The sequence below is a fragment of the Miniopterus schreibersii genome, assembly GCF_964146895.1.
Source record: "Miniopterus schreibersii genome assembly, chromosome: 7".
In the NCBI taxonomy this organism is placed as follows: domain Eukaryota; kingdom Metazoa; phylum Chordata; class Mammalia; order Chiroptera; family Miniopteridae; genus Miniopterus; species Miniopterus schreibersii.
The window spans coordinates 46,676,361-46,697,293 of NC_138108.1; the positions used below are offsets into that span (position 1 = coordinate 46,676,361).

Sequence of the window (20,933 nt, forward strand, 5' to 3'; positions counted from 1 at the left end):
TTATGCAAATTTAAGTCCTGTCTTCTGCTCTGATAAGAATTTCTAGAGATAAGGTCATGCTCTCTTCCTGGTACAGTAGGCAAGTACCCTTCTAAATGGAAATTTCCCTTACAAATGTAAATGTCTTCTGTAAATGTCTTCTTGGTTTACAGAGCTTCTAATCCTTATGCAAAGGAGGCATATTTTTATGTAACAAATTCAGTTCCCCTACAGTTCCTAGGCCACACACCTGTACAGCATGTTATTGTACTGAATACTGTAGGCAACTGTAACACAACATTAAGTATTTGTGTTATGTAATGCAATGTACTATGACATTACTATGGCTATGACATCATTAGGTGATAAGAATTTTTCAACTCCCATAATTTTATGGGACCTCCACCATAGGTGTGGTCTGTCTTTGGCTGAAATGTCATTATGTGGTTGCATGACTGTTTATAAAGTATTTTTCTTTAAAAAAAAAAAGTTTGAAATTTTCTTTTCAGAAGCTTGACTAAGCTGTGCTCAATGTAGTTTCCTTTATATTTATCCTTGTTGATGTTCACTGAACTCTTATAATTTTATAATGTTATTAAAGTGTCTAAGTTAATATTTTTCAAAAATTTTGAAAAAATGTTGGCCATTATTTCTTAAATTATTTATTTTGTTCCATTCTCTTTCTCTTTTCTCCTCTGGGTCCCCTTATACAAACATTAGACCACTCAGTAGTATTCTACAGATTAGCGAGACTCAAGTTCATTTTTTTCTTTCAGTTTTTTCCCCTGCTGTTCAAATTAGATAATTTCTATTGATTTGCTTTAAGTTTAACAACCCTTTCTTCTGGCATCTGCTAGTTTCTTATAAATATATCTGAGACAGGCTGAGGCTCTCCTAGAAAAGTCGGAATTTCTGTCGGTTGCCCCTCAAACACTGTACCTAATTAGCACCAGACAAAGAGGCGCCAGATAAACGCTTTATCTGGAAAAGGGATTTTCTCAACCCTAAAGCAAGGGCATGTAAGCCCAGGAAGACCGACTGGTGACCTTACCCTCATTAAAACAGTGAAAAAACACAGCCCTGGGTGGAGATTTAACATGCTAATGCAACATGGGTACACAGGTGCCAGAGTCCCCGCCTCTACATACTCAGGCGTCAGGCAGAGGCGTCATCTTTCCTGCCTCAACTCTTTTAAAAGTGTGTCCCGGCTTTTGTTCTGGGAGCAGCAGCCACGTCTTTTCCCCTTGGACACCGTTTCCCTTGGGAGCACAAGCTGTTTAATAAACCTTCGCCTGAGTCCTGCTTTTGTGGGTACACTCTTGATTTCCATCCTGGGAGTTACCAGGAACCCAGGGCACAGGGAACACCACATCCAGTGCAGATTTCACTTTAGAATTTGTAATTTTGGGTTCTAATTGCTTTTTGTAGTTTTCATTTTTATAACTTTATATTCTTCATCTCTTTATTCTTTGTGACCATTTTTCTTCTTCAGATTGTTAAACCTATATAGCTCCTCTAAAATCCTTTTTAAATAGTAACTCCTCTAAAATTATTTTTTTATAATTCTATCCATTCAGTCATTTCTGAATCCATTTCTACTGAGTGCTTTTATTAAAAACTATGAGTCACATTTTCCTGTTTCTTCACATAACACGTAATCTTTTATGTGCTGTGGATGATGAGTTGTAGAGATTCGGATTCAATTATTTTCCACTGAAGAGTACTGATATTATTTCTAGCAGGCAGTTAAATTGCTGGTTGGCCGCCTGGAACTTACAGTACCTTGGTTTTGTATTTAATTAGCGTAGGTCTATTTTGTTTTGCTATTTGTCCTTGTTAAATCTGGTTTCTCACATAGTTTTTACTCCTAAAGTGTAGCCCAGCTGGGATTTCAAAGGTATTTCCCCAATTTCTTTATCTTAGTTGGCTTCAAACTCACAAACTCTGTCAGCAAGGATTCCCTTCTATTCTATCTTTTGGAACAGTTTGTGAAGAATTGGCGTTAATTCTTTTTCTTTTTAATTGATTTTAGAGGGAGAGGAAGGGAGAGGGAGAGGGAGGGAAGGAACCAAAGCACACCCTGTGTGTGAGAGAGATCTCTCGCGGATCGCTTGCCTCCCGCACACGCCCTGGCAGAACTGAGAGCTCGGCCCTTCAGCGTATGGATTATGCTCCGGTCAACTGGTCCACGCTGGCCAGGGCTTGGTGTTAATTCTTTAAACAGTTGGTAAAATTAACCAGTAAAACTATTTTGGCCTAGGCTTGCCTTTGTAGGAACATTTTTTTGATTACTGACTCAGTTTTTGCTTGTTAAAGCCTTTTTCAGAGTTTCTGTTCCTTCTTCAATAAGTTTCCATAGTTTGCTACTTTCTATGGATTTTTCCATTTCATCTAGGTCATCTAACTTGTTGGCATAAAATTGTTTGTAATATTTCTTATACTCCTTTTTATTTCTGTAAGGTCAATAGTGAGGTTCCCTCTTCCCTCATCCCTAATTTTATTGATCTGAGCCTTTTATTTTTATGTCTAGTTAAAGATTTGTCATTGCTGTTGATCTTTTCAAAGAATCAAAATTTCAATTTCGTAATTTTCTCTGTTCTCCTATTCTCTATTTTATTCATTTTCACTCTTCATTATTTCTTTTCTTCTGCTAGCTTAGGGTTTAGTTTGCTCTTCTTTTTTTAGTTTCTAAGGGGTAAGGATAGATTATGGATTTGAGATATTTCTCTTTTTTTACTATAGGCATTTACAGCATGAAGTTCCCTTAAAGCACTGTCTTCGCTGCAGTCCATAGTTCCCATTTGGTGCGTTTCATTTTCATTCTTCTCAAAGTATTGTCTAATTTCTCGTTTGATTTTCTTCTTTCTTCTCTTGGTAATTTAGGGATATGGTTTTTTTTGCTTTTTGTTTTTTTAAATGTATCTTTATTGATTTCAGAGAGAAGAAAGGAGAGGGAGAAAGAGAGAAACATCAATGATGAGAGTCACTGAACGGCTGCCTCCTGCACGCCCCCGACTGGGATCGAGCCCACAACCCGGGTGTGTGCCCTGACAGGGAGTTGAACTACAGTCTCCTGGATCCTAAGTCGATGCTCAACTGCTGAGCCACGCCCAGCCAGGCTAGGGGTATGTTTTTTAATCTCCACATATTTATAAATTCCCCAAATTTATTTATGTTACTGATTTCTGATTTCATTCTATTTTTGTCAGTAAGCGTACTTTATATGATTTTGATCTTTTTTAAGGGGCTTGTCTTATGACTTAACATATAGTTTATCCTGGGTAATATTCCATATGAACTTAAGAAGAATGTGTATCCTATCTCTATATATTTTACCATTCCATGATTCACCTCAAATACAAATTTACCTTCCTTAATACATAAGACAAGTCCCACTTTGAATTGTCCATTTGTTACTTATGTCTTTCTAGCAACTACTTTCTCTTCTTCTGGTAACAGCAGACCAGAATAACTTACTGACTTAGAAATGACCATGTAACTCCAACCAGGTCAATGATAGTCAATTCTTGGGCCTCTATTAAAGCTACTAGTTAGGAAGTACAATTATTCCCCACAAAAATCTATGTTGGTAGGATAAAAGTTGTGTAGATCATTGCCATCAATAGAATACCCTGTCAGAGATGAATGAAACACATTGGGAAAAATTAGGGCAAGAAGCTGACTCCCAGTGACACTGACTGAGAACCTGAATCTAACCAGGTTAAAACCTGGAGCTATGCCCAAATGGACTTTACTTACTTGAGGTAATGGATTCTTTTTATTTTGGCTTAAGCCCATTTGAGTTGTTTCTGAGAACACCTACCTCCACAAAGCTTACTTTTATCTCTTGCTCATATTTTAGAGATAATATTGAAGAGATTCCTATGTAGATGATAATTTGGACTAGGTAATGTTATTGTCCTTTCTTCCTCTAAAGTTCTGTGATTTTTGACTATAGTCTCTGAAATAGCTTTTACAGTCTGTGATGCAGTGCTCAGACCTTCCACTGCTACGTCAGTTTCTCATGGGTACAGTTTCCCAAATGGTAAAATGCAGACAATCACAGTATCTACCTTAGGACTAACTTTGAGGGAACCTAGAGAGAAGAATTTCATGTAAACCATTTAGTACTGTGCCTAGTATAAAACAAATGGGCAGCATATATTAACTTTATCATTGGATCAGTTAAGACCAATCTGAAATACAATAAAAAACATAGTGGTTACTTCGGAGCCTAAAAATATTGTACATTATACTTTACAATATATTATTTACTATCTATATACAACCTGTTTATATGTCCATATATCAAGTTGGAAAGTGCATGAGAACTAAATAAGCCTCATATTTTTGTTATAAAAATTTATTCATTTTGTATGTCTGTAAAGATCACTTTACTTTCATTTCTATCACTCTATCATGTATCCAGTGAAAGTTAATACAGAATTTTAAGTAACAATATATGAAAAAACCATCATTTATAAATTCCTAATTTTACAGAAGAAATTCAAACAGAAATAATAACTCCTATATGATGTTTTCTCCCCAAAGAATCCACCTTCAGGTATTATAAAAGATATTTCAAAATTATCTGACTTGGCATATTTTATAATTTGTTTGGCAAATGTATACATGTCCTAAAAAATCTATTCTAAATACTTGAAAAAAATACATCAGGATCTTTTTTAAAATCATAGCCTAATGTCCTCTATAATTCATAATCATCTTTCTAATGAATGGGCAATTTTAATTTAATTCTAAATCAAATTGCACATAAAATCTTTGAACTTTTTGCACTCCTTAACTGTGATGATATATTTTTGCTATTCAAAATGGGATGCTAAACTTTTGCTGTCCAGGTGTACATGACCAATTGATTCATATTTAATTTGAGAGTGACATTCATTAATTGTAAGAGTAAAATTCATGATGACAATCATGAAGTCTTCCCATGGAAAGTGAGCCTTACCAGGTTCCCGACTGACAGCACACTGCTGAACTGCTCCGTCATGGGATAATGCTCCATGGCCATGAAGAGTGTATTTAAGACAATGCAGATGGTGATGGCCAGGTCTACAAATGGGTCCATCACAACCAGGTTCACAAGATGTTTCACTTTTAACCATGGCTTACAGCAGTCCCAAATCAAACACATGTTAGCAAATTTATACCAGCAGGGTGGGCATTTCTGCCTGGATTCTTCAAGTTCTGGAAGAAAAAAGTTAGAATACTCATGAAAACTGTTTCTTTTCTAGTAAGAAGTCTTTGGTTTCAATTGAAAGTGATAATTAAAAAATCTAAAGTTATTCAAAGGCGTTATGGGTGAATCTGATGGTGGAGCAGGAAAACACTTATAATGGATCAGCTGTCATAGAAGGTATGGGCACAGAAAGGCTAATAAACTTGCCAAATTTACCTTGGCTAAGCATAGTTTCCAAGATTTTATTTGCAGTATTAAACTGTCTGATAATTACCTTCAAAGCTATTAGAAACGAATGGGTAGGACTTGTGTTAAGTATATTGAAAACTCATCCATGTTCCAGATAAAGCAAGATACACATATATTATTAAAGAACTCCTCTCAAGAGATTTCCTAAAACCTTGATCAGTCATGCTGAATCTCAGTTTCTATGTTTTGTAGGTCAGTGCCACCAGTCTTAGACAAAAAGTTTCTAATTAAACCTTATTAGATATAGGCTTGTATATTAAACTCAACAAAATTCATTTTCTTAATTTAACTAGACGGTATGAAAGAAGAGAAAATATCCACTCTAAGAAACTGGGATTCTCACTATATAATAAATCCATGTTTCACAAAATGGGACTTATGTACTACTGGTAAAATACAAGAGGATTTTAAGTGGAACATGTGTAGAATTCATAAATTTTCATGGTATGCTTTTGTGTATTAAAATGTATGACTATCATACCAAACCTATGATATAAAGTTTCATATTAAAATATTTATTTTTTTAAAGTACAATGATTTCAAAAAGAATTATAACTAAATAATAAGAGAAAGAAGATAGAAATGCACAGATCTTGAAGATGATACTCAAAATACTGAAATTTGGTAAATATTGGAAAATAATTTTAGGGAATTAGGAAGTGGGAAATTACTCTCTTCCTTTGGTAAGATGATCTCTTAATCAGCTGTTTCGTGGGAAAAGCATGCAGAACTTGTTTTCTGACAATGTCATTGCTGCACAACGGACTTACTACCTGCTGTTAAATGAGGCCACCACATCTTAGCACTAAAATAGAGGGAAAGGTTCTTTTTTCGTTTATGGCATAATTGACTCTGGTAAACCACGTCAGTGTTACTACTGTGGCAGTGGAATAGCCCTCTAAACATGGTATCGTTTACTAGGAAGTAAACTTTGTAAAGGAAGAAGCAGCATATGAAACAGACAAACACAACCATAAGTAATGATTTTTTGTTCTGCTGATAAGCATTCACTACCAATGAATGCTATAAAGTTTACTACTTCCTTAAAATAATTTCCTGATAATTTTTAACAGAATTCCATCAGCAGTAGATTCTTCAATGGTCTTTTTAGATATTGAAATTCTTTCAGTGCACAGTGTATTTGTATTTCTTTTAACATGCAATTTTGTAAACAATAAAAAATAGTTGAGTTTTAAATCAGAAAAATGTAAATATAATTACTATGGGCTACTTGTTGTGTAGATGCTTTTAGGACTCCCAAATAACCTTATGGTTATGCTGAAGATGAAAAGATATTGTCATTTACAGCAAGTAACAAAAGAGAAACGAAAAAAATCTCTTTGTGTACAGTCAGAGTAAGTATTTTTAAAATGCTACCTGATATTTGTTAGATAAACAGAAGGAAACAGTAATTGTGTAGAAAAGTAAATAAATCAGAGGAAAGTTCAAAAGTGGAAATTCAGCCGGTGTGCTCATCTTGACACCAGGAAAAAGTGTAGCAAAGCTGTTTAAGTTCTAAAATAAAATCTTTCAATTATTCATACCAGAAAAAAGAGAATTTTATATTTTGAGACAACAAAGCACTCAGGAGGGAACTATAGCCATGTCTCCATTATTCCTGTGTGGATTACCCACACTGAGAGCCATTCACAGCTCAGTTCAGACTTCTCCTGGCTCTTCTCAACTCCTCGGGTGCTTCTAACTCACCCTCCCACTATCCTTCCCAAGGCTGTGACCAGGAAACATTTCTATGTGGCTTTAGAGTTTTGCTTGAAAGGCAAACAATTCATTTTTGCTCATCTCCTATAGTCTCATTAAGTAGGAGCCTATTCATTACCCTGGACAATGGAGACTTGGCTGTAGTTCCAAAGAAGGAAAACAAAAGCTGCCAACCAAATCGACAAGCCTGCTTCATAAAAATGGAAGATGAACTAAACCATAATTAGACTTAGAAGAAAGGATCCCCAAATAAACAGGTTATGTCCACCTAAGAAACCTTTCCTCCATTATCAGGAACAAAAAAGAGACTATAAAACAAAAGACAGCTCTAGTATGCATGTGTATTGCTAACAACAGACTATGATCAATGCCACATTCAAAGTTTTTAGATATAACTGAATAAAGAAAAGTAAGCTTTTTCATCCTATACAAACAATGAAAAATGAATAAAACTTAGCCACTGTTCCTCACGAAAATATAAGGTCAAAAGCTCTGCAGATATTAAAATCAAACACTCAGTCTCCCGCTTCCTCAGTTACACTTATTTCGAGGACACCTTTCTTCCTGAGCAATTCATGAGACATGTTCCCATGGAGGGTGGGTGGGTGCGCTCATTTTGAACTCCGTATCTCAGTAAGTGGACAAGTTCAGTCTTGTGGTGGGTTGATGTTCTCTAAGTAATTTCTTATGTTAGCTCAAAGTTAATGTTATCAGAAGTGCAAAGTAGGACTGTTGATTGAGACTTACCCTGTCTCCTTCTCTACTTCTTGCTTTAGGGAGCAGACATGCTGCTGACATCGGTAGCAGAACCACTGGCAGCTTCCTCTCAGTGGTTTTGCTATGGCAAGGAGCAGAAGACCAGAGAATCTTCAAAAGATTTACCTGGAGGGACAGGGAGGAGCAAGCTACTGGCAGCTGGGAGGGAAGAGGGAGTGCAAGCTAACGCAGGCGAGGTTGGGGAAGAACGGACGGAGTTTAATATTCCATAGAAATCAGTGAAAAGATTTCCGATACTGCAGCAGGACATCATGAAAACTGGGTGTTGTAATACTGGCATGACTGTGATTTATACTGCTATCTACGCTGTGAGTTTCTTCTGGCTGTGACTTCTAGGTTTTTTGGTACTGTTATTAGTATCATGGGATTTTTTTCATTCAGACTGAAAAGTAATTATTCCAAGAATCTATCCACTATTAAGAGAAACTATAACTAAAGATAAGAAAGTCATGCGCACATGTGCTCTCTCCTCTCTCTCTCTCTCTCTCTTTTTCCATCTTTCTTTTTCCTTTGACACATCTACACACACACCACACACACACACACACACTGGGAGGGGTGGGAAAGGAAGGGAAGGGATAGAAAGGGGACAAGGGAAAGAGGGGAAAGGAGGGTAAGGGAAGAAGATAGAATATATTTCACATGAAAGTATTTTCCAAGTACTTGACATTGATATTCCAGCTCACTCATAGTATGGAAAGGCACAAACATGTAAGTTAACCAAAACAATGAATAATGATAATATTTATTGACTGCCTTCTACATGCCAGGTACATAAGTGCTTCATATGATGCCCCATTTAATCCTTACAACAACCTCATGCCTAAACATCATTTCCACATTTTATTGATGAAGAAAGTGAAGTTTAGAGTCATAAACTAGCACATTTAACACATAGTAGAGCCAAGAATTGATCACAAATCAAGTTGTCTTCAAAGTCTTTCTTTTGGCCTTATAAGATCCAGATCTCTAAACAATATGTTAACTACTCAGACATAATCTGCAACTCAAGAGAAAGCTAATATAATATTCTGGTCAGAGAGAGGCAAAAATAGATTTACAAAAATGTAAAAACATTGCTTCAAAGAGGTTTATATCAAACCCTAATTTACAGTTTTCATTTACATTTCTGGTTAAATCGGAGGAATTTGTAACCTGTGTCTCAAGCAGTTAATGCATTTCAAATGGGTTAGCATCATTATTAAAATAAGAATTTATCATTACACTCTTTTCAATGTCATACACGCAACAAATTTCAAAGGTTAGTATTTATTCTGTGAAAGTAGTATTCCAAGTATACCTTGAATTGGCAGTAGCTTCCTCGAGGCTAAATATAAAAATCTATAGTAGATGGTAGAATACATGTGCTGTACATGGATTTTACTTTTATTTAGTAAAAGACATAATATGATGTGGTATGAAGTCAGAAAGAATTTTCTTGGAATTTATGGACTTATTTTTTTCATCATTACCAAAGCACCGCCAAGTAGCTATGCTGTAAGACCTCTGACATACCTTCCATGGTGTTGGTCAAAATACTCGCTATACTCATTGCTCTTTGCCTTGCTGTAGGGTCTTCCAACAAATCCATGGAAACATGATAAGAACTGGACCGTCTTTTTCTTATTTCTGTTTCAGTAGTCGTCCCCTAAAAATAAAATTTCGGATGAAATAACCATTATTCTTAAAGAGAGTGGGACAGAAAGCATTCCTATAACAGGTGCTACTTAAGCAACTGTTCACCTTGCTTTCCCTGACATGAACAGCTTATTAAGACATTGATGGAATCATCATTCTTGGGAATTTGTTTGAAAGCCCATCAGGTTCTTAGTTTTAAGGAATGCCTGGGTTTGCAACCAAGATAGACTTTTCTGGTTCCCTTATCTTGGAGCGTTAGGCTGGAGGGACCATGCCTACTATTGGATAGATGACATTTTAGCATTTCAACTAATTCCACTCAGAACTTTAGTATGAAACATACTGTTCCTTAATTTACTCTCAGATTGAGTTATTAAGCCTTTATAGACATATATTCATGTGGTTTAAAGTACAAAAAGTATTTTTTTAAAATATGTTTTTATAGACTTTGGAGAGAGAGAGAGATAGAAACATTGATCAGCTGCTTCCTGCACGCCCTCTACTGGGGATTGAACCCAACACCCGGGCATGTGCCCTGACTGGGAATCAACCCAGTGACCTCTTGGTGCATAGGACAATCAATGCTCAATCCACTGAACCACGCCAGCAGGACTACAAAAAGTCTTTTTAACTTTCTCTAGTATGTATCAGTAATAGTTTCCTTAAAATGAGAATTCCACTGTAAAATACTTATGTTCATTATAAACAGGCAACATTTCCCAACATCCTTAAAAAACAAACAAAAAAACCCCACCAAATATTAGAAGTTATCTAACTTTTTTACATTTATAAAAAAGGCTCCAACAGCAAAAGAACTCATCCTTGTCATTGAAACTGAAATTTAAGGCAATAACACCAATGTGTGTGTGTGGGGGGGGGTCTTTGATTTTTAACAATTATATGATAATTTGGTACTTTTCTATTACAAATTAAGTTCACCAAAGTTTTAACATGGGAAAATTTTAACATGGTCTCCTACTTTAGGAGATCAAACAACGAAGTTAATTATCACAGAAACAAACATTTCAAATGCAGGTCTGAGCTGCCAATAATAAATAAGAAGCCACTTTTAGTTCTCTGAAAATTTCCCTGAATTCTAAAATAACAACATGAGTCCTGTTCACCTACTTTGACCTTATTGTGATATGAGTAAAATTATTCTTATAACATGTATACCTCTAATGCATATACATACAAAAGCAAAGTTTCCATTCAACTGATACTAGTCATTAATGGTAAACGTCCATATAGGTCACTGTAAAATTAATTTTACAGTAAAAGAGAAGTAAAATTAATGAGAAAAGAAATGACCCCTCTCTGAAAGTAAAGCTCTTTAAATCAAAATGTTGTCACTCAAAATTTAAAATATTTTCTCTGGTCAGGAAAAGGCAAAGTTTTTTAAGAAAAATATAAGGTCACTTAAAGGTCATCTAGTTCCTTCAACTCAATACAGAACTATATGTGCAATAATCCTAGATCTGTCTAATTTTTAATGATAGATTCCAAAACCTCTAATGATATCACTGAGTAAATTCTTTAAATTAAATTACTTAAATTGCATTTATGTGTAGAGTACAGGATATTGGGTGCTTTGGAGGGTGTCATTTGCCTGCGGCTGTTTATGTTTTATTCTCATTTCCTCTTTGCAGTCTCTCAAGTTTATTTCTTCTGTCTGCACCCCCAGCTCAGGCTGCACCTCAGTGCCCTGCCTCTCAGAGCCTGACTGCGAGACTGAAGAACGGACATGAGGGAACTGGTAATAAGGGGATCGCACGAGGCTTTGTTTCAAACTGGCCCCGATTTGCCTTCCAAGATTTAGTCCATCCTTTCTGACAGCACTGGAGTTTTATGGTAAAGTCCTGATAAACGCTAACTACTTTCTGACAGACTGACATTTTCTGTGTATTTATGTAATAAAGCTGTGCACTTGCTTCGTTTGCTCACTTAACAAAATTGGTGACGCTCATGCTTTATTATGTGTAAGAACCATGCGGGATGCTTTTCAAGAAAGAAGATTCCTTGACCTAGCTTTCCTCAGTTTTTTGGTCTGAGTAAGTCTGGATTGACCCAGGAATCTCCATCTTTTTCCTTTATACCACTTCATTGAGGACTGATTGACATGGAAAAAGCTGTATGTATTTAATGTAAACAACTTGATGAGTTTGGAGATAAATATACAATCTTAACTATCACCATCATCAAGGTCAAAAACATTTCCATCACCTTCCAAAGTTCCCTCCCACTCCCTTTATTGTTGTTGTTGTTAAAAAACACTTAATATAAGATCTATTCTTTCAGCAAATTTTAAGTATACAGTATAGCATTGTTAACTCTAGGCACCATGCTATGTACTTGACCTTCAGCGCTTATTTATCTCGCATAACTGAAATTTTGTAAACTTTGACCATTAGACTCATAGAAGCTGAGAGGAGAATGGTGGTTGCTGGGGGTAGGGAAGAGGCGAAAAAGAGGCATCTCCATGTTTAAGAAGCATCTTGGGAATTCTGATGTCAGTAGTCTGAGGGTGAAGTATATTTTGAGAAACGCTGGGTTAAAATGAAACTGTTTCCTTAGCCATCCCTTCTTTGCCATTTAAGAAAGTTAAAAATATTCAATGGGAGGCAATATTGCAATGTTTATACAATGTAGTTTCAGTAGCCAGCGTGCCTAGGGTCAGGTCTTAGTTCCGCCAGTCACAGGCCTCAGTTTTGTCACCTGCAAAATGGGGAGAATGTCACTAACTATATAAAGGGTTGTTGGGAGGATTAAACGAATTAACACGTGTAAAGGGTTCTGGACAGTGTCTGGCAGTGAGTTCTGATTATTTTTAAAGAGAAGTTCACATTCCCTCTGCATTCTTCCTGGTTCCTTCAGTACGAAGTCCTGCTTTTTTCATGATTTGATTTGACTCAAAGATACCTGCACATTTCTTTGGGAGAAAGAGGCCATGAGGGAAAAGGGAAGAAGATAATGGCGATATCTCCAATGCAAGGTAAGAAGCTCCTCTTATAGGCGACTGAACGCTCACTGCATGTGATTTTAATGGCACTTAAAGAGCTTGTCTAACTATAATAATGGAATTGTGTAAAAATTAATAATGCAAAGATTTTAATATGATTCCGCAAATTATAAAATACAACCAAATGACATTGCTGGAATATTTTTATATTGGCAAATGAAATCTTATTTAATACCAAAGTGATGTTTTACAAAGGAAATGTCAATAATATAGCCCTATAAGTATCTGGTATTTAGTAGAAACCCTTTTCTATAGGCCTAGGACAAATAGACTCAGCAAAGTTCTTAGAAACCAAAACCACTCCAGCCTGCTCCAGCCTCAGCTGCTGTTTTCATTGGCCTCACCTCTGGCAGGAGCTGTCCAGTGGGAGACGTGAGGGCTGAAGGGCCCCCCACCAGGGACACCACTCCGTTGCAATCGACTGCGCTGTGCATCTTCCCATTCATGGTCAGAATGGGGAGCACCCTGGAGGCGCGGCTGGCCTGGCTGACGTTGCTGTGGCGCCGCTCTCCGTGTCTGTGGGGCACAAACAGAGAGTCTCTTCTGCTGTCGTTGTCTTCAAACGTGCTGTGCTCGTCGTCAGCAAAGTCATTCTCAGAGCCAACGTCCTTCGTTCGACCTCTGAAGCTGAAAAGACTCGCTCTACTGTTGCGTCTTGGAGAGAAGAGGGAGCCACGGATGCTCAATAAAGACTGTGAACAACAAGGAAGGAAACAAAAAACAAAACAGAATTAAGAGCTGGCATCCTGATAAATAGGACATGTGATTCATTGTTTCAAAATTGTTGACCTGCCTACAGATAAGTCATTGGACAGGTGGAACCAAGGGCTCCCGCAGTACCTGCTGGTGGTCTGAGCTCTCTATGTTCACCTGTTTCATTTTGCTTTCCCTTCGCTCGGTTCCTTCAATTTTCCTTTTCTGTCATTTTCTTCTACTTCACCCATGCCTTAAGATAGTCAAAGTACCCCTCTACATTGTTTATCCCATTACTGGCACCCAAAACTGAAGTTTTTGCTAGACCCTTCTCTAGAAGCTAATCTGATTTAACAATCCAATGGAAAGCAATCAAATACACATCTACATTTAGATCCTTTGAAGCCAAAAATATACCCAGTTAGAGCTCACTAGTGACCACACCCTGATGCAGATCTCACCACAGAGGAAAATAAAATTCATCTTGCTAGTAGTTCTGTTTAATTATAGTACAAGAAGCTCCTTCGCTGCTCTCTGCATATTTTATAATGTCTTCATGAATAAATTAAATCAAGCTGAAAGAACTGTATGACTCATTCTCTGATTTTTACTCTTCTATCTTAAGAAATCTGAAAAATACCTATTTACAAAAACCTCGTTTTCATTAAGTGTCTGGTCCCAATCATTTAACAATTTTCTAAATAGCTACATTGTCACTGCCATTGTGCAGTTTACCTTGATTCTTAGCTCAGCAGCAGTGAGCACAATGAATTATTACAAGTGTACTCTTCTTATAACTCTCCTGCAGTGAGCACTTGTTTTTGCTTGTCCAACATCTACTTCTCCTTCTGTTGACATTACCCTGATTATCTTTGAGAAATGATCCTCGGGCAAGACTATGACCCAGGCACAGCCAATGGGTATTTGTAGTCTGTACCTGTGGCCATAGAAGAATGGATTATATATGGCCCATTGACAGCCACCTCTTATTTTTATAATTGTTAGGAAATAGGTACATTTTAAATTAGGGTTGGTAAAAATGTTGAATATAAGTGTGGAGCTGCAGTGGGCTTCTTGCCACCATATTGGAGGAACCTGGGCAGAGGTATGGAGAAAAACTTGGTCATAATAATATGTTTTGAGCCCTTGGGTCCAACCATGCCGAAAACTGCTCACAGGTATTATTTATATGATCTAAGAAGTCCTCTTTTTTTTTTTTTTGTTTTAAACAAGGCTTGAGTTGGATTCCTGATTATTAATAGAAAGAATACCAATGTCATCATTTAAATATTACTAAATTTTTTTCTCTAAAGGATTTAAAGTTACCTAAAATTATTATTTTATACCTATATATTGTTTTTACATTTCCTGACCAGTAAGTATGTTTTAAATTTTATTTTAAGCTAAAGAGTAATTTTTATCAATAATGCCTATAATCATCTTTATGATGGCTGTAAACTTTCAATATTGTCTTATGTTATGTAGTCTTCTTCACTATTTACACAAAGAAGCACATCTAAGAAGACTGATATGCTCCCCCAATGGAAGTCATTTCTCCTTTTCCTGGTCCCATATTTTTCATCTTATCAACTTCATTAGTAAGGTTTCTTGTTTTCCATATAAGTATTTTTTAAAGATTTTTAAAATTGATTTTTTAGAGAGAGAAGAAGAGAAAGGGAGAAACATTGACGTGAGAGCCAAACATTGATCAGCTGCCTCATGCATGCTCTCTACCAGGGCTCGAGCCTGCAACCCGGGCATGTGCCCTGACTGGAAATTGAACCAGCACCCTTTCAGTGTGTGGGATGACACCCAGCCAAATGAACCACACTTGCCAGGGAAGTTATTTTTTAAGTCTCTCTTAAACTACTCAATTTCTTTCATGTCTCTCTTCACAAGGGACATTGAATTAGCTATAAGAACATAACAACTACAGGATTTGTGACCTGTTATCATTAGCTCAAAAAGAAAGAAAGGCAATAAATGCTTGGCAATAAGAAATAAAGTAGAAATTATTTATATGTATCACTCTTACTAAGAGTTTATATCTTAAATTACAAGCACTCCACTCAATTAGAGGCAAAGGGGGGGTTGGAGGAAAATAAATTATAAAATTGTACACAGGTTTTTCAAGGTTCAAAGGTGAATTATGCCATATTAGAGCATTATTCACATACGACAGGAACATGAAAAATGATTGTGTCCCATCTGTTAGCATCAACCTCTACTGCTTACATTAATTATGTAAATCCATTACAATCAAATGCTGTGCCACAAATAAAGGATGGTCAGTAAGAAAAATCTGCCATACCAACTGAATCTCTAAAACACAAAACTTCTTGGTTCTTTACAAATAGGGAGGTAAATAATAACTTACGAGGTTAACTGTATCTTAAAAGGGTTCAAAATAAAACATCCAGATTTTCTTAAGACTTCATTACAGATTGAACTCGACTGCCTTCTCTTCCTTATTGCATGCTAATAAGTCAAACTGAAGTCTAAAAAATATTTCATACAATTCACCTACTCTACTGAGAAAATTATAATCTTGCAGTAAAAGCCTCCATTATATATTTTTTCAATATGAAAGTAGAAGCGGTTACCAATGCAATTCAACACAATTGCCTTTCCATCATGTCAAACAATAGCTTTTAATACTTTGGGGTCTTGGAATTTTGAAAAATCTAACAAAAGCCATGGGCCATTCATCTCTGTGTCCAGGTTAAGAACCCCTCCCTAGCTTGATATTTTCTGTATTACTTCCAGGAACCTGCAAAATGGAATTAGTGTGAATTCAGAATGATCTGTTTCCCTCCCTCCCTCTTTCCATCATTCTTTCTCCCTTTTTTCCTTTCTGATGGTTCTCTCTCTCTCCCCCTCTCTCCCTCCCTCTACATTTTCTTAGCTATTTGTTTGACTATTTCTTTATCATGTTAAAATAAAAAAAAAGCCTATCACTTGTTTTATAGATATCACTTAAGAAACAAATATCAACTTGAATCAGACATTCCATGTTGTATAAGTCAGTGATCACTTATAATGTCCAACTAGCTGGGAAATAGAGGTATGAAAAATATAGTACTGGGAAAATGTTATATCTGTGAGCAAAATTTGCAGGAAGGAAGAACGGAGCCTAACCTTTTCATGCTTAACTATCCCCACTGGTTTTTACAGCCAGAAGTTACGGGGATTTCTCTTCCCAGCACTGGAACTTTGTGCTGGGGATTCTGGTGTGGGGCTGGGACCGCTGGTTCCTCCTGGGGGAGCTCCACAGCCGAGATATCCCTCCTGATTTTAAACACCACACATGGGTGTGGGACATGCTCTTTCCATGCCTCCCTCCTATAGGCACCAGTATTATAAAAATGTTAAAGGGTCTTCTTTAAGAAGAATAAGAAAAAAAAGATTACCCTAAGTAATAAAATGTCAATAAATACATATCTATCAACAATTACTTTAAATGCAAATGGATTAAATTCTCCAATCAAAAGACATATGGTGACTGAATGGATAACAAAACAAGAGACTCACTTCAGATTGAAAGACACACGCACTGCAAGTAAAGGGATAGAAAAAGGTATTTCATGAAAATGTTGTGGGTAATGGAGGAGGAGAGCTGGGGTAGCCATACTTATACCAGACATATGGACTTTAAAACAAAGGCTATAAAACAAAAGACAAAAATGAACCCAGCAATTCTACTCCTGGGTGTTTATTTAAAGAAACCCAAAATACCAAGTCGAAAAGATATATGCACTCCTATGTTCATTGCAGCATTACTTACAGTAGCCAAGCTCTGGAAGCAACCTAAGTGCCCATCAGTAGATGAATGGATGAAAAAGAAATGGTGCATGTATAGAATGAAATATGACTTAGTCATAAAGAAGAATGAAATCTTCCCATGTTCAACAACATGGGTAGAGCCAGAGGGTACTGTGCTGAGTGAAATAAGTCAGACAGAGGAAGAAAAATGCCAGATGATTTTATTTATACATGGAATCTAAAAAACAAAACAAATAAACAAGCAGGACAGAAACAGGCTTACAGATACAGAGAACATTTTGACAATTGCTAGATGGGATGGGGACCAGGGCAATGGATAAAAAAGGTGAAGGGATTAAGAAGTACAAATGGGTAGTTACAGAATAGTTATGAGGATGTAAAGTACAGCATTAAGAATGTAAGTCAATAATATTGTAATAACTACAGATGGTGTCAGATGGGTACTAGATTTATTGGGATGATCACTTTTTAAGTTATATAAATGTCTAACCAGAAGATAGTACACCTGGAATTAATATAACATTGTATGTCAACTGTAATTGGAGGAAAAAGAGAATGCACTCTTCAAATGAAGTTGGCACGTGGATGGAACAACCGCACAGATGGTCTGAAAGAGTCCACAGTCCACTACTAGGAACCTGCCCCTCAGAAAACTCACCTTTCCCTGAGTTCAGGCACAGTAGCTAAGAAGAAATGGGAAACATCTGCTGATAATTCCCCATGTGGAAAATTGCCCTGAGATGTTTGAGTCTTTAATGAAATCTCAAAACCACAAACCTTCCCATGCCCAGTGGAATCCATGCTCTAAAAATGCTTTCCTGGAATCAAGAAATTGTGTGGAAGAAAAAGGGCCTCTCTGGCAAGTAACTTCACAGAGTGATCTGATCATAAATTCCTAATTGTGCGGGTCATGGTGGGTAGTCACGCCCCAGGAATATAATAACTTCTTTAATAAAAGGTGTATCTTTGCAAGCTCCGTCCACCGTTTCTGTGCATTTGGGTTAACACATTTTTTAAATGGCCCCCTTCCACATCCCTCCTCCTAATAACTGATCACACTCTCAGATCCCTCCTTCTAAATCGTGAGAGCGTATTACCTTGATTACCTTATAATCTGATTCACACCTTGTTTTCTCCCACCTTCACGTACTCTTCCTTACATTTCCTCCTTAATTCAAATGCATAAGAGAAACTACAAAATTGTCATTCTCGGGAGCATGTGAGATCTTGCTTCCCCACATATGTTTTCAGTTTGGCTCGAATGACCTTATAAAAAATTACCTACAGGTTTGGAAGTTTCTTACATCAACAGTTGTAAAACACAAATTCTCTGAGGTCATCATCACAACACTTGATGGTCGTTACTGTTCTGAAAGCAGTGTGCCATCCAGGGGAAAGGCAGTCTTATCTCTACCAAATTCTGGCACATCTTTAAAAAAGTTGTCTGTTATGAAAATGCAATTTATGTCATGTAATATTTTTACCTGGTGTGGAGAAGAAAACCTCTTTTCGTATGTCAGCCTGCTTCCTTCTAAGGAAAATCGGAAACCTTTTCTTCTAATGCTGTCTTCAGATTCAGATTTGCGGACTCTGTCTTCCTTCTCTTCTTCTCCAGACTGTTCTTTCTGTTTCTTTTTCTTCCTTCTGTTTTTCAGCTCTTTTTCACTCTTGGAGCTCAACTTGGATGCTACTGAAGAACTCTCTGAGAAGACTCCTAGCCCACCCGCACCGCTGAAGTCTCTTGATTCCGCAGATGTTGCTGCAGCTGCTGCCTAGAAGGGCACGAAGTAAATGGCACCGGCATATAAACTTTGAGGAACTCTATCCATGTTACTGGTTAGTTTACCTTCAGTATCATGAATATGATCTTGAAATACAATGCTCCATTCTGGTACATATTTTGGAAAACAATATATTGCCATCATACCAATTAAAGAATTAAAATGAACAGACACGTGGAAGATGAAACACGTGACTGATGAAAACCTTCAAGCTCTGTCCTCACACTATGCTTCCTAACTATCTAATAATATGAACAAGACACTTCAATGTCATAACAAAATTTTCTCTGATTTAAACAGTGTCATAAGAAGGAAAGAATTTAAGAATTAAAGGTTTTCTATTTTAACCTGATTATCACACTTTCATTTAACAATGACTTTCAGTGCCAGTCAAAATTACTGAATTTAATGCAGTCAAGTGCTGTTTTATTTTAATGAACTTTTTTTCTCTTTGGCTTAAATTATTTCATTAAGAAAGGCACAACAAAAACATATTACATATAGGGAAATCCCAGATCATGTCATCTATGAATTTGTATATTACAATAGTACAATTTCTGGAAAGATACAGTATTCAATTGTGTTGTTGCTACCCCCATGTATTTTATTTATCTGGTCTTTATTCTATATTTAGGATACTCAGTGTTAAAAGAGATCTAAATTCAAGATCCATGAAAAGCCAAAAACTATGCAATTGGACTAGTTAATGTCATTAAGTCAAGCAAATATAATTAGAGACATTCTTGCCTTGTTTGAAGCCTCATCAAGTACAAATTAAAGGACTTGTGGGGACTAGGCAGAGAATGTATTGATTTACTGTGCTCGCCTACTAGTCTTCCCCTTATGCAATCCACAAGCTTGCATTTAAATACTCTTCAAATAGAAAATAAATATTAAATAAGTATTTCTTTCTAGACTCTAGAATATAATCTTCCTAGTTTGACACCAGTTTCCTGACCGAATTTCCCATGTCTAGTGACACTAATAAAGAAGCAGCTATAACTGATCTCCTCCTCTCCAGAAGATTAAGAAAATACTTTGATTGAGGGCATATTGGTCTAATTATTTTGTGAGCTTGAGTAAATGAGGGGTCACAAGGGAGAAAAAAAAAAGTCAAAAAGCAATTACAAATCTCCATGTTTTGATGCCATTAGTATTGACAGTAATTATCAAAATACAATAATAATCTCCTAATAACCAAACAGGCTTCCAAGCACACATGACATGTTTTAAATAGCAATGTAACCACTGCTGATTTTGTCTCCTAAATGCCACTTGACTTCACCAGTGTGGTCAGAAAATTAATTGAGATAAACAAACACAAAAGAGCTCAGTGTTTGCTAACTGTACCTGAGCTTCTTCTTGTTGCTTTCTTAACTGTTCAAGCATCTGCTGAAATTCAGCCTCTTTCTGCTCTGCCTCTTCCATGGTGGCCTGATTCTGTTCCTCATAGGCCATGGCCACTACAGCCAGGATCAAATTTATAAGGTAGAATGAGCCCAAGAAAATGACCAGCACAAAAAATATCATGTATGTTTTCCCAGCAGCACGTAGTGTCTGCAAAATGGAAGAGATATTTTATTAAATATTATATAGGATGTGATGAGTTCAAACTCTAAGTAACAAAGTATTCTATAGCAGTTCTCTTGATCTCAGTATTTCAAGCTTCTCAGAAGAATTCATTTTATCTGTTCTCACCAGTTGATAAAGGTTTTCCCAGAAGTCTTGTGTCATGAGACGAAATAAGGACAGGAAGGCCCAGCTAAAGGTGTCAAAGCTCGTGTAGCCATAGTTGGGGTTTCTACCAGCCTTCACACAGATGTATCCTTCCGGACACTGGCTGAAATTAGGTTAAAGCAAAGAGGGGAAGTCAGTAACTGCCAGTCTGCTGGCTGGCTTTCTGGTTTTTACAGATGCTGATGCCTATTTCATACAACACTGAGGAAAGCAGATTGCTCTTACCTTTCCCAGCACTTACGTGGACTGATTTACATAATAACAGAATCTATTAAGGTTATTTGTGAACTCCTCTGTGATTTATCATTGTCGTTATTATATTTATCACATCTCCATATGAAAGCAGTCATGTCATGAT

General features: G+C 36.6%; 1 protein-coding gene across 2 annotated transcripts in view; it reads right to left on the reverse strand.

Annotated features, from left to right (window-relative positions):
- Positions 1-20,933, reverse strand: part of LOC308559361 (sodium channel protein type 2 subunit alpha) — an 82,175-nt gene that overhangs the window by 44,034 nt on the left and 17,208 nt on the right. Inside the window, exons 9-14 of one of the 2 annotated variants that reach the window (XM_081142086.1) lie at positions 20,537-20,678; positions 20,189-20,395; positions 18,542-18,829; positions 12,926-13,273; positions 9,440-9,572; positions 4,949-5,187 (exon numbers count right to left, since the gene is read on the reverse strand). In XM_081142086.1, coding sequence (XP_080998212.1) covers positions 4,949-5,187; positions 9,440-9,572; positions 12,926-13,273; positions 18,542-18,829; positions 20,189-20,395; positions 20,537-20,678 — 1,357 coding nt within the window. Of the gene's footprint in view, positions 1-4,948; positions 5,188-9,439; positions 9,573-12,925; positions 13,274-18,541; positions 18,830-20,188; positions 20,396-20,536; positions 20,679-20,933 lie in introns of those variants that run through there. The other variant, XM_081142087.1, reaches the window with a different exon arrangement.